Source organism: Cherax quadricarinatus, chromosome 61 (genome assembly GCF_038502225.1).
Source record: "Cherax quadricarinatus isolate ZL_2023a chromosome 61, ASM3850222v1, whole genome shotgun sequence".
Lineage (NCBI taxonomy): Eukaryota > Metazoa > Arthropoda > Malacostraca > Decapoda > Parastacidae > Cherax > Cherax quadricarinatus.
The window spans coordinates 3,378,070-3,392,161 of NC_091352.1; the positions used below are offsets into that span (position 1 = coordinate 3,378,070).

General features: G+C 41.5%; 1 protein-coding gene across 1 annotated transcript; it reads left to right on the forward strand.

Moving 5' to 3' along the window:
* The first annotated feature begins 1,709 nt into the window (after positions 1 to 1,709).
* LOC128699456 (uncharacterized) lies at positions 1,710 to 4,361 on the forward strand. The gene is made up of 3 exons (XM_053792216.2): positions 1,710 to 1,870; positions 3,308 to 3,422; positions 3,747 to 4,361. The coding sequence occupies exons 1-3, from the start codon at positions 1,832 to 1,834 to the stop codon at positions 4,220 to 4,222; spliced, it is 630 nt and encodes a 209-aa protein (XP_053648191.2). The 5' UTR covers positions 1,710 to 1,831; the 3' UTR covers positions 4,223 to 4,361.
* Positions 4,362 to 14,092: the final 9,731 nt, after the last annotated feature.

The following is a 14,092-nucleotide window of genomic DNA, read 5'->3' on the forward strand; positions in this document are numbered from 1 at the left end:
CACACGTACACAGCCTCACGTACTGTGGTAGATCAATCAACCTCATTCACGTACACAGCCTCACGTACTGTGGTAGATCAATCAACCTCACACACACGTACACAGCCTCACGTACTGTGGTAGATCAATCAACCTCATACACGTACACAGCCTCACGTACTGTGGTAGATCAATCAACTTCACACACACGTACACAGCCTCACGTACTGTGGTAGATCAATCAACCTCATACACGCACACAGCCTCACGTACTGTGGTAGATCAATCAACCTCATACACGTACACAGCCTCACGTACTGTGGTAGATCAATCAACTTCACACACACGTACACAGCCTCACGTACTGTGGTAGATCAACCTCACACACGTACACAGCCTCACGTACCGTGGTAGATCAATCAACTTCACACGCATACACAGCCTCACGTACCGTGGTAGATCAATCAGCCTCACACACGTACACAGCCTCACGTACCGTGGTAGATCAATCAACCTCACACACACGTACACAGCCTCACGTACCGTGGTAGATCAATCAGCCTCACATACACGTACACAGCCTCACGTACTGTGGTAGATCAATCAACCTCATACACGTACACAGCCTCACGTACTGTGGTAGATCAATCAACCTCATACACGTACACAGCCTCATTTACTGTGGTAGATCAATCAACCTCATACACGTTCACAGCCTCACGTACTGTGGTAGATCAATCAACCTCATACACGTACACAGCCTCACGTACTGTGGTAGATCAATCAATCTCATACACGTACACAGCCTCACGTACTGTGGTAGATCAATCAACTTCACACACACGTACACAGCCTCACGTACCGTGGTAGATCAATCAGCCTCACACACACGTACACAGCCTCACGTACTGTGGTAGATCAATCAACCTCATACACGTACACAGCCTCACGTACTGTGGTAGATCAATCAACCTCACACACACGTACACAGCCTCACGTACTGTGGTAGATCAATCAACCTCATACACGTACACAGCCTCACGTACTGTGGTAGATCAATCAATCTCATACACGTACACAGCCTCACGTACCGTGGTAGATCAATCAACTTCACACACACGTACACAGCCTCACGTACCGTGGTAGATCAATCAACTTCACACACACGTACACAGCCTCACGTACTGTGGTAGATCAATCAACCTCACACACGTACACAGCCTCACGTACCGTGGTAGATCAATCAACCTCACACACGTACACACACACGAAGACGCCATACAACCAAACTAGTGTAGATCCCTAATACCTACGGTAGTTTGATCGCAATTACGTACCATCATCCGTGGTCAGCTACGCAACATTTCCACAATAATGACGTATCTGCTCGTTTACCCGGAAAACTGCTGTTCTCTTACAGATAACACTAACATACCACTCATTCTGTCCGACTGACTCAACCCTCGCCAACACATCACAGGTTATCACACTTCCCCCCCCCCCCCTTTTTTTCCTGACAGTCCAATAGATCACACATTTAGCCTATTTAACCTAACATTCGTATCTGTGAATTCTAAGTGCACGCGGAAGAGAAAAATAATAGATATTTTATTCAGACGAAGCCAGTGCCAATGCGGAGATTGGGACACTTCCAGGATGCCTTATCGCCTTTGTTGAAAGCTAGCAGAGTTTTTGACTTTCCTGCAGTATCAGATAACTGCTATAAAATAAGTAGGTTAGAGCGGCTTGGTGGTCACATCTTTGTGAGCGGTGAGGCGGGGAGGTTGGCTGCCAGTCTCCAGGAAGACAACAAGCATCTTAAACACAGGAACCTGACTGATCAACATCATTCATGTTTAACATGTCTGAGAGATGCGGCCTGCCTATTGACGTGAGTATATTTTTACGTTAACATATTTACTTTTTTTTTAAATATATCATCCCCAAAATTTTCAATAGTAAGCTATATTATAAAGCTCCTCTGCATAGAAGCGTTTTTTTTTTTTTTGCAAATGGAATTGAAAAGTACATTTAAAATTAAATAGGATGTTCGAAAAAACTCACATGGAGACAGAAACTCCCAAAATTAACTGATCTGTATATTTCGATCCCCTGCTGGGATCCTCTTCAACAGGAAGTCGAAATATACTGACCAATTATGTAGATAAACGGGTCAGAGAACCACTGATGGACTGTTTACATCAACTCCAGGCCGAGGGACTGATTCCCTCAAACATTTTCTAATCTTCACCATTCTTTTTTTATATAGGACTGATGACGCTACTGTGTGGCAACGTTTCCACAATAAAGATACCCAAGTGTTGCACATGTGTCTAATTTATCAACAGACCAATTGATTTTTTGAATTTGTCTCCATGTGGGTTATTACTGAGAATTGACAGGTGTCCATTACACTTTCTTTAGCTATTCATTAAATAGTATATTTTATTAAAAGCCTTCATAGCATGCGCTATTAAATTTCGAGTGCACCTTTTTCAATGGCATTAAAAAATCACACAATAGAGGAAAGTTATAAGAGAGTTTACTGTATTACTATTGTCATTTCAGACTGTATCTTGGGTATGATCGTAAATCCACCTCTGACTTAATTACAGTTAATGGGTACCCGTGGGTACCACTGGAATCGTACTCACAGTACAGTCTCGGGTACCCGTGGGTACCACTGGAATCGTACTCACAGTACAGTCTCGGGTACCCCTGGGTACCACTGGAATCGTACTCACAGTAGTCTCACAGTCTCTTGGAAGGACTACAACCCACGAGAGAACACTTCCCAGTCCCCTGGTTCTCTCAGACCAGTCATTCCTCTTGCCATTCCTGACCTTAAAACTCTGATAGTCTGACCTAACTTAAAGTAACTCTTCAGAGAGGACCTAGTAAATACATGAGAGTTATAGCCTAACGAGATTTGCTTTAAGAGATATAGGTCCACAAAAAGCCCATTGATAGCGGAAGAGAATGTTACATTACCAATTATTAAGCTTACAAATTCAAGTTGCGTCTCTAATGTATGATGTGACTGGAGCAGCATCACTGACATTATTATAATTATTGCATTTGAAAAATAAATTCTGTTAACTGATCTCCAAATATACCCATACATATTACATATATTAAGTTACTTGCTTAGTTTTTTCCATATACAGACCTATATACACGGGGAGTAAAGGCGAGTATTACGGTGAGTAAAGTATTCTTGTTAGGCTACAGAGGACTTAGAGCCTTAATGATCCACGTGACTACACTTATAACTTAACAAACCTTTATTAAATAATTGTGTTGATTCATGGTAATTTTGTTTTCACAGAGGTGCGTATTAGGGACAGTGTTGCTGCTTGCTCTCTCTGGTATCACTGCTGGTATCACAATGTTATATACTCAGGGCAACTCTCAACATGTCCTTCTTCTCATCTCCTGCAGCGGTGAGTGTGGTGGCTGTTTGCTCTTCTGTTTAGCTCATGTGTTGCATAGTTAGAAATAGCTATTATGTTTCTCGTGTTGCATTACCTAAGCATAATTGGGGCCTGTTTGTAGGTGTTGTGTGTGTGTATAATGATCTTGCGCTACCCTCCACTGGATGGATAATAAATTTACAATAAACAAGCCGCTTCGGCGGCAAATTCTAACATAATTCTATAAATTCAAGCATAGCAGAACGGAGCTGTTGTTTGCATTCTGTGTTGCATTAAACATAGTTGAGTTTTCTATTCTGCCTTACCATAATTAATTTCCTGGTGTCTTTACAGGTGTTATTTCCATATTAATGGTGATCGGAATGTTCTTATCCAACACTTGGGCTTCAAGGCACTTGCCGTCACCGCAGGTGGGGGCTCCTCCAGCCCTGGACCTGCCACCCACCTACCGCAACACCTGGAGACTCCAGTACTTTAGCAAGACTCCAAGAAACGTTTGGATGGAAATGGAGAACACGGGTGAACTAAAAAATAATAGCCTCTCCAGAGGAGAACTAATGGATACCTCACCAGACATTATTACTGGTCACGATGGTGCCACGACTGCAGCTTCAGTGTATATCATCAGTGAGGGTCATCTGTCTGGCACTACAGAACACAGAGCGTCAGAATTTGGGGAGCAAACACGAAGCTACACAGTGCCTGCTGACGTTCATAATGCACAGATAAACTCTCAGCGACAGAACATTGGGGTTACCATCGATTCTGATGAAGGTCTACCACGTTTTGAAGACTTGGAGTTAGGCTGAGTGGATAATTTTGGTTAGGTCGTAAATCGCCTACTGAACAGCTCAACTACAATCAGCCCTCTATTGTCTTTTAGCTAAATGCAAAGCTACTGACAGATTGCTATTATCATTATGTACATATATACAGAGAAGCGCTAAACCCGTAATTCATATAGCCTCCCAGAGAAACAGGAACGGTACGCAGGTTTGATCCAATGAAGTGTAGGGTAGCTCCAGTTCCCTGAATGAAGAGCCCTTGATCGGCGTCAAAACACTTCTCTTGCAGGGAATAAGCAGATGGCACAGGATCATCGTCAATATTACGTCTTAAATAACATTATTATTATTCAACTGGAAAGAAAATATCTTCTAAACACTGAATGATAACACAGGTCAGAGGAACTCGGTGACTAGTGAGGATAAGTACGCAGGTCTTGATATCTCTGCGTGTAGATAACCTATATTACAAGACCCAAATGGTTACACTATGTTTACTTTTATCAACATATTTATCATTTAAAGTAGCACTTAGTACCGTAGCCAACGAATATATAGAGTTAAAATTAAATCCTTACTAACTTCTTTACTAGTAGTACTTACATGGTAAGGCTCTTCACTACTTCAGCTCAATGAATTATATATATATATATATATATATATATATATATATATATATATATATATATATATATATATATATATATATATATATATATATATATATATATATATATATATATATATTCTAACCACGAACGAGAGTTGTATTGAATCAATAACAACACTGCGACTAGCCGAGGATTCGAACCCATGTCGTTTTGGCCCACCCTATGGTGAGCGAAAATCACATATGACGCTCTAACCCACAGGATCACGTAATCCTACAAAAACCACGCACCCAGCGTAGCTAGGAGTTTTATCGTGACCCGAGGATATATGGTGATGTGGGTGCCTCTGAGCTAATCTCATTCTTCTCCCCGTTTAGTGTACTAGCCTCCACGAGCAGTATTTTATATTACTGTAAGCATAAACGAGTGGTGTTGAATCAGTAACAACACTGCGACTAGCCGAGGATTCGTCACATAACCTTAAATTATGAGAAACTAAAACATACATCAGGTAATGTCTGATCTTAATGATAATGTAGAAGTGAATATGTATAGCAGAGTATATATGTAATATCCAGCAGGATGAACAAATTATCCTGGTGACTCACACTTTAGTCTCTTAGACATACAAACATTGTAAATGTTAGTCCACCTAATTACACACTAAATTATATAAAATTTTAAGCCAAATATTTGTAATTTAACTTCGTTAATTGTGAACACTGTGTCCGTTTTTTTAATAAATCTTCATTTTTCACATGCGTGCATTTTTTTTTTTAATATTGAAACATTGTGAGGTACAATACATAATGAGGTATGAGTTCAGAACACATATAGAGGTAAAAAAAAATACCTAAACACACAACTCAAAAAATATCATAAAAATGATAAAAATCATAACCATAATTTTTAAAGGGGTGGACCGGTAAGTCAGATGACCAAAAGCTCCAGCTCCGGGTCGTCATATGACTTAAGACCCGCGTCAGGAACACTTGTCCAGTTTCCTGACAAATTTTACCTAACTACTCAAAAAAGAGAAGGCCAGGTGAGAGGCTATAGTAAATGTTCAAGGGATGGGATAGAGTCCAGAGAGACAAGATGGTTTAAATTAGAACAGAGAGAGCCAAGCAACAAGGATGGTAGCTTAAGTCACATGTAGCAGACATATGAGAGACGACATAAGTCACATGTAGCAGACATATGAGAGACGACATAAGTCACATGTAGCAGACATATAAGAGACGACATAAGTCACATGTAGCAGACATATAAGAGACGACATAAGTCACATGTAGCAGACATATGAGAGACGACATAAGTCACATGTAGCAGACATATAAGAGACGACATAAGTCACATGTAGCAGACATATAAGAGACGACATAAGTCACATGTAGCAGACATATAAGAGACGACATAAGTCACATGTAGCAGACATATAAGAGACGACAACATAAGTCACATGTAGCAGACATATAAGAGACGACATAAGTCACATGTAGCAGACATATAAGAGACGACATAAGTCACATGTAGCAGACATATAAGAGACAACATAAGTCACATGTAGCAGACATATAAGAGACGACATAAGTCACATGTAGCAGACATATAAGAGACAACATAAGTCACATGTAGCAGACATATAAGAGACGACATAAGTCACATGTAGCAGACATGAGAGACGACATAAGTCACATGTAGCAGACATATGAGAGACGACATAAGTCACATGTAGCAGACATATAAGAGACGACATAAGTCACATGTAGCATACATATGAGAGACGACATAAGTCACATGTAGCAGACATATAAGAGACGACATAAGTCATATGTAGCAGACATATGAGAGACGACATAAGTCACATGTAGCAGACATATAAGAGACGACATAAGTCACATGTAGCAGACATATGAGAGACGACATAAGTCACATGTAGCAGACATATAAGAGACGACATAAAAAAGCGTCCTTCCTCCAAAATTTGCACCAGTCAACTATAGTGATAATATAGCATTTATTGTGGTGTATACGTAAAAAAAAAAAAAAAAAAAAAAAAAAAAAAAGAGAAAAGCCAGATACAGCGATTGATAAACAAGGAGGTGACCGTTCGTCATTGTAGGAGCTGCCAGATATCACCGGCTCTTCAACACGCAAGTTATACTTTTGTATCAGTCAAATCACATATTACTCGGGTAGATAATTTCCAGTAGATCCTTCATGTGTTAGCTCAAATCACCGACCAGTATGTTTTAAATAAGTGACCCACTGATCAGAGCAGATCGTCTGGCCCGAACCCTTGCCTGGTCCGAACCCTTGACTGGTCCGAACCCGGGACTGGTTTCAAACAGTTTCGTTGGACAATAAAGCAGACTGTAAACGGATGGGGTTGTAGGCGCCCTATAAACACAAACATTAAAAATCAGGAACGTGACGGTAAGCTGTCCAATATACAAAAAGAGTTAGAAACAGAAATACAAATAGCTAGAGCTTCATTTAAGGTTATTAATAGAATTTTCAAGAGGTTGCTAGTAGAATTTGCAGTAAATCAACCATTCAAATCATTATGAAGCCCTGTGTAGTCTGTGGTCAGTCAAACAAACGGGCTTCCACATGGATAAATTGTCATTTTTGTGGAAATTGGTGTCACGCCCCTTGTGCAGATATCCCAGAACTAGCTACAAGCAGTATTAAAACAGAGAAGTGTTTTTGGGTATGCTCAAATGAGGAAAATCTGTGGACTAAAATCACAAGGGTATTAAAAGAGGACAACATCAAAGCTGCTTTCATAGAAAACCTGGAAGCTTTCTACAACAGATGGGAACATAAAATGTCTGGGCTGAATGGTACTGCCCTTGATACTGGCCATGTAGTCATAAACTGTAAGGCTGGAGGTGATGTCCTGGTAGTCAGTAAATGTGGGGCTGATAGTGCTGTCCTGGGAGACAGTAATGGTGAAGCTGGAGGTGCTGTCCTGGGAGACAGTAATGGTGAAGCTGGAGGTGCTGTCCTGGGAGACAGTAATGGTGAAGCTGGAGGTGCTGTCCTGGGAGACAGAAATGGTGAAGCTGGAGATACTGTCCTGGGAGACAGAAATGGTGAAGCTGGAGGTGCTGTCCTGGGAGACAGAAATGGTGAAGCTGGAGATACTGTCCTGGGAGACAGTAATGGTGAAGCTGGAGGTGCTGTCCTGGGAGACAGAAATGGTGAAGCTGGAGATACTGTCCTGGGAGACAGAAATGGTGAAGCTGGAGATATTGTCCAGGTAGTCGGGAATTATACGCAGGAAGGAATACATATAAATGATCTCATAGGGGACAGGAGCCATAGTAGGGAAACAAGTGTAGTCAAAGATAAGATAAAACCAATATTGCAAACTAGAAATACCGCAGGAAATAGCAAACAAGAGGACTCCAATAGCAATAGTGAGGATAAATTACCAAAAACAACTGGTGGGAGCTCCATTGTTGGTGCTAGGGAGGATAGAAGTAAGACAGGGAAACATGCACCAACAGGGAATACAGTCACAGAAACCCAAGGCAAGCGGAAACCAAGCCTGTGCACATACTATGCACTTGGTATCTGCTGGCATGGGAAATCTGGAAAAACAGATGGGACATGCAACTATGACCACCCTAGAAAATGCCATGCCCATATGAAAACAGGAAAATGCAAACTCCCTTCCTGTAAGCTTTTTCACCCTGAAATGTGTACCTCTTCAGTACAGGAAAGACTGTGCTATAACTTAAATTGCCAGGCATACCATCTAAAGGGGACAAAAAGATACAAAACATCCAGGCCATGGGAAAACCTGGGTAGCCACAGCCACTCAAGAGGGAGAGGTTTTTTAGTGCCAGGAAGGAAAAAAAACTGGCAGGAAATGGCAGAAATCGTACACCAAATCCAGTCATTCCTGGAGTGGAACCACAGTCGATGGCCTCCACTCCAAACCAACAGATACAGATACTAATGCCGGAAAAAAAATCCCCCCCCAGTACCAACAATACCACCAGTCCGATAACATTCTTCTTTGCAAATATACAGGGTCTAAAGCCAGCTACAAACAACAAAATACCTTTCATCCGTGGACTGCTTGCAGAGGCAAAGGCAATGTTCGCGGCTTTCACTGAGACCCACATAAAGGATCACTTGGACAACGAAGTATGGATCCCAGGTTACAACCTATACAGATGTGACAGAGTGAACAGGCAAAAGGGGGGGGGTTGGCCTGTACATTGCAGAGTCACTTGTTTGCACAGAACTGCTTAATGCCTCAAATGACGTAGTGGAAGTTTTAGCAGTAAAGGTCGAGAACCAAAACCTAGTCATTGTGGTAGTCTACAAGCCTCCGGATGCAACATCCCAGCAATTCCAGGAACAGCTGTTAAAAATTGACCACTGTCTGGAAAATCTTCCAGCTCCTGCACCCAACATCTTGCTCCTGGGGGATTTCAACTTAAGGCACCTAAAATGGAGGAATATAGCAAATAATATTGTTGCAGTAATAACACCAGGAGGCAGCTCTGATGAAAACTCACACTCACACGAGCTTTTAAATCTCTGCACAAAATTCAATTTAAACCAGCAAATAATAGAGCCTACAAGACTGGAGAATACACTAGACCTCATCTTCACTAACAATGATGATCTGATAAGAAATGTCACCATATCAAAAACAATATACTCAGATCACAACATAATTGAGGTTCAGACATGTATGCATGGAGCCCCAGACCGACAAAATGAGACTAGTCACGAGGGAGCATTCACCAAATTCAACTTCAATAACAAAAACATAAAGTGGGACCAAGTAAACCAAGTCCTAACCGATATAAGCTGGGAAGATATACTAAGCAACACAGACCCAAACTTATGCCTAGAACAGATTAACTCGGTGGCACTCGATGTATGCACAAGGCTTATTCCTCTAAGAAAAAGGAGGAGTAGATGTAAAATAGAAAGAGACAGGCGCTCCCTTTACAGGCGACGGAAAAGAATAACAGAGCGGCTAAAAGAGGTCAATATATCTGAAATGCGCAGGGAGACACTGGTCAGAGAAATAGCAAGCATCGAACTTAAGCTAAAAGAATCCTTTAGGAGTCAGGAATCGCGGGAAGAACTAAAAGCCATAAATGAAATCGAAAGAAACCCAAAGTATTTCTTCTCCTATGCCAAATCAAAATCGAGAACAACGTCCAGTATTGGGCCCCTACTTAAACAAGATGGGTCCTACACAGATGACAGCAAGGAAATGAGTGAGCTACTCAAGTCCCAATATGACTCAGTTTTTAGCAAGCCGCTAACCAGACTGAGAGTCGAAGACCAAAATGAATTTTTTATGAGAGAGCCACAAAATTTGACTAACACAAGCCTATCCGATGTTATCCTGACGCCAAATGACTTCGAACAGGCGATAAATGACATGCCCATGCACTCTGCCCCAGGGCCAGACTCATGGAACTCTGTGTTCATCAAGAACTGCAAGAAGCCCCTATCACGAGCCTTTTCCATCCTATGGAGAGGGAGCATGGACACGGGGGTCGTCCCTCAGTTACTAAAAACAACAGACATAGCCCCACTCCACAAAGGGGGCAGTAAAGCAACAGCAAAGAACTACAGACCAATAGCACTAACATCCCATATCATAAAAATCTTTGAAAGGGTCCTAAGAAGCAAGATCACCACCCATCTAGAAACCCATCAGTTACACAACCCAGGGCAACATGGGTTTAGAACAGGTCGCTCCTGTCTGTCTCAACTACTGGATCACTACGACAAGGTCCTAAATGCACTAGAAGACAAAAAGAATGCAGATGTAATATATACAGACTTTGCAAAAGCCTTCGACAAGTGTGACCATGGCGTAATAGCGCACAAAATGCGCGCTAAAGGAATAACAGGAAAAGTCGGTCGATGGATCTATAATTTCCTCACTAACAGAACACAGAGAGTAGTCGTCAACAGAGTAAAGTCCGAGGCAGCTACGGTGAAAAGCTCTGTCCCACAAGGCACAGTACTAGCTCCCATCTTGTTCCTCATCCTCATATCCGACATAGACAAGGATGTCAGCCACAGCACCGTGTCTTCCTTTGCAGATGACACCCGAATCTGCATGACAGTGTCTTCCATTGCAGACACTGAAAGGCTCCAGGCGGACATCAACCAAATCTTTCAGTGGGCTGCAGAAAACAATATGAAGTTCAACGATGAGAAATTTCAATTACTCAGATATGGTAAACATGAGGAAATTAAATCTTCATCAGAGTACAAAACAAATTCTGGCCACAAAATAGAGCGAAACACCAACGTCAAAGACCTAGGAGTGATTATGTCGGAGGATCTCACCTTCAAGGACCATAACATTGTATCAATCGCATCTGCTAGAAAAATGACAGGATGGATAATGAGAACCTTCAAAACTAGGGAGGCCAAGCCCATGATGACACTCTTCAGGTCACTTGTTCTATCTAGGCTGGAATATTGCTGCACTCTAACAGCACCTTTCAAGGCAGGTGAAATTGCCGACCTAGAAAATGTACAGAGAACTTTCACGGCGCGCATAACGGAGATAAAACACCTCAATTACTGGGAGCGCTTGAGGTTTCTAAACCTGTATTCCCTGGAACGCAGGAGGGAGAGATACATGATTATATACACCTGGAAAATCCTAGAGGGACTAGTACCAAACTTGCACACGAAAATCACTCACTACGAAAGCAAAAGACTTGGCAGACGATGCACCATCCCCCCAATGAAAAGCAGGGGTGTCACTAGCACGTTAAGAGACCATACAATAAGTGTCAGGGGCCCGAGACTGTTCAACTGCCTCCCAGCACACATAAGGGGGATTACCAACAGACCCCTGGCAGTCTTCAAGCTGGCACTGGACAAGCAACTAAAGTCAGTTCCTGATCAGCCGGGCTGTGGCTCGTACGTTGGTTTGCGTGCAGCCAGCAGCAACAGCCTGGTTGATCAGGCGCTGATCCACCAGGAGGCCTGGTCACAGACCGGGCCGCGGGGGCGTTGACCCCCGAAACTCTCTCCAGGTAAACTCCAGTCACATGTAGCAGACATATGAGAGACGACATAAGTCACATGTAGCAGACATATAAGACAACATAAGTCACATGTAGCAGACATATAAGACAACATAAGTCACATGTAGCAGACATATAAGACAACATAAGTCACATGTAGCAGACATATAAGAGACAACATAAGTCACATGTAGCAGACATATAAGAGACAACATAAGTCACATGTAGCAGACATATAAGACAACATAAGTCACATGTAGCAGACATATAAGACAACATAAGTCACATGTAGCAGACATATAAGACAACATAAGTCACATGTAGCAGACATATAAGACAACATAAGTCACATGTAGCAGACATATAAGACAACATAAGTCACATGTAGCAGACATATAAGACAACATAAGTCACATGTAGCAGACATATAAGACAACATAAGTCACATGTAGCAGACATATAAGACAACATAAGTCACATGTAGCAGACATATAAGAGACAACATAAGTCACATGTAGCAGACATATAAGAGACAACATAAGTCACATGTAGCAGACATATAAGACAACATAAGTCACATGTAGCAGACATATAAGACAACATATGTCACATGTAGCAGACATATAAGACAACATAAGTCACATGTAGCAGACATATAAGACAACATAAGTCACATGTAGCAGACATATAAGAGACAACATAAGTCACATGTAGCAGACATATAAGAGACAACATAAGTCACATGTAGCAGACATATAAGACAACATAAGTCACATGTAGCAGACATATAAGACAACATATGTCACATGTAGCAGACATATAAGACAACATAAGTCACATGTAGCAGACATATAAGACAACATAAGTCACATGTAGCAGACATATAAGAGACAACATAAGTCACATGTAGCAGACATATAAGACAACATAAGTCACATGTAGCAGACATATAAGAGACAACATAAGTCACATGTAGCAGACATATAAGACAACATATGTCACATGTAGCAGACATATATACATGTATCTCATAGAAACAAAACTTTTGGGAATCGTAAATAATTGATTTTTAGTACTGGAGTATCAAATGATAAGGAAGAGAGAAAAAAACGTTGAGGAGGAGAAGGAAGAGTAAGACTTGTGAAACTGAGACCAATACAACAATGAGGATATATTTAAAAATTTCACTGAGTTCTGTAGCTACGATAGCTGTAAAGGTTTCCATTCAGCTATACCGAAGTTATTTTTTTTTTTTATATCAGAACTACCATCTCTGAAGATGGCCGATTTCCCAAACTGAAAAAAAAAATGGGAGGATGAAGTGGGGGAAGAGGGAGGAAGGTGAAAAAAAACAGTGTGTAATTTATAATAAATTGGAGCAGTGACCCCAAAGAGAATAAATATTACCTAACTGATTATGTAAAAAAAATATGGTGAATTATCAGCACTTCTACCTTATCTCTGCATAAGACAGTGGTATATGATATTGTACCTTCTGTAGGGAGATGACTTTGACTTCTCGTTATCATTTATGCGCAGTTATACAAACATTATCACAGACTTAATTGTAGAGAACGAAACATACTACGTACTTATGTTAATAAAACACAACTGAAATGGGTTCAAGAACCCCCACAATATACCGTTTGTGGTATTTTATTGAGAATAAAATGTCTTAAACAACATAGTGTCATGTTAACATATTTGTTGGTATGTAATATCATATGCAAAACAACCACAGGGGGAGTTGAATGATAGCTCTAGGCCTATCGTGTTGCAATCAACACATCTTCAGGAGCTTGCAATGTTGCAGAAATGAGTAGGAAGTCCAGGTAGATTCGTTCAAGGAAACGACCCTAGCTAGAGCCTACCTGAACATCATTAGCTGCCTGACTGCGGTGGAGTGCGGTTGTGCATAGCACCCCTCTGCTGTTTTGTCAGGAGAGCTCTCATAGCAACAATATGGCGCTGAGTATCCGACGTAGGGTGAACACTGTCGGCGTGGAGCTGCTTCGTGGGGCGATTTCCCCCTCTACGGCGCAGGTGTTACTTCCGGCAATCATCAGGGAAACGTACGGAGTGCAGGATGATGAGGTTTATGGTGTGGCCCTGAATGGGGCCTATCGTCTATTCGTCAAGTTGAATTCGACGGCTGTGTACGAGTCGTTAGTGACGAAATTTGAGCATGTGAGTATTGATGTAACTCCAGCTGTCAAAGTGCGACTCATAGACGTTTCTCGCCA

Excerpts from the sequence above, each read along its gene's own strand:
- LOC128699456 (XM_053792216.2), top strand. The coding sequence starts at position 1,832 with ATGTTTAACATGTCTGAGAGATGCGGCCTGCCTATTGAC. Across the intron at positions 1,871-3,307 it reads GATGCGGCCTGCCTATTGAC|AGGTGCGTATTAGGGACAGT; the intron begins GTGAGTATATTT and ends TTGTTTTCACAG. Across the intron at positions 3,423-3,746 it reads TCTTCTCATCTCCTGCAGCG|GTGTTATTTCCATATTAATG; the intron begins GTGAGTGTGGTG and ends GTGTCTTTACAG.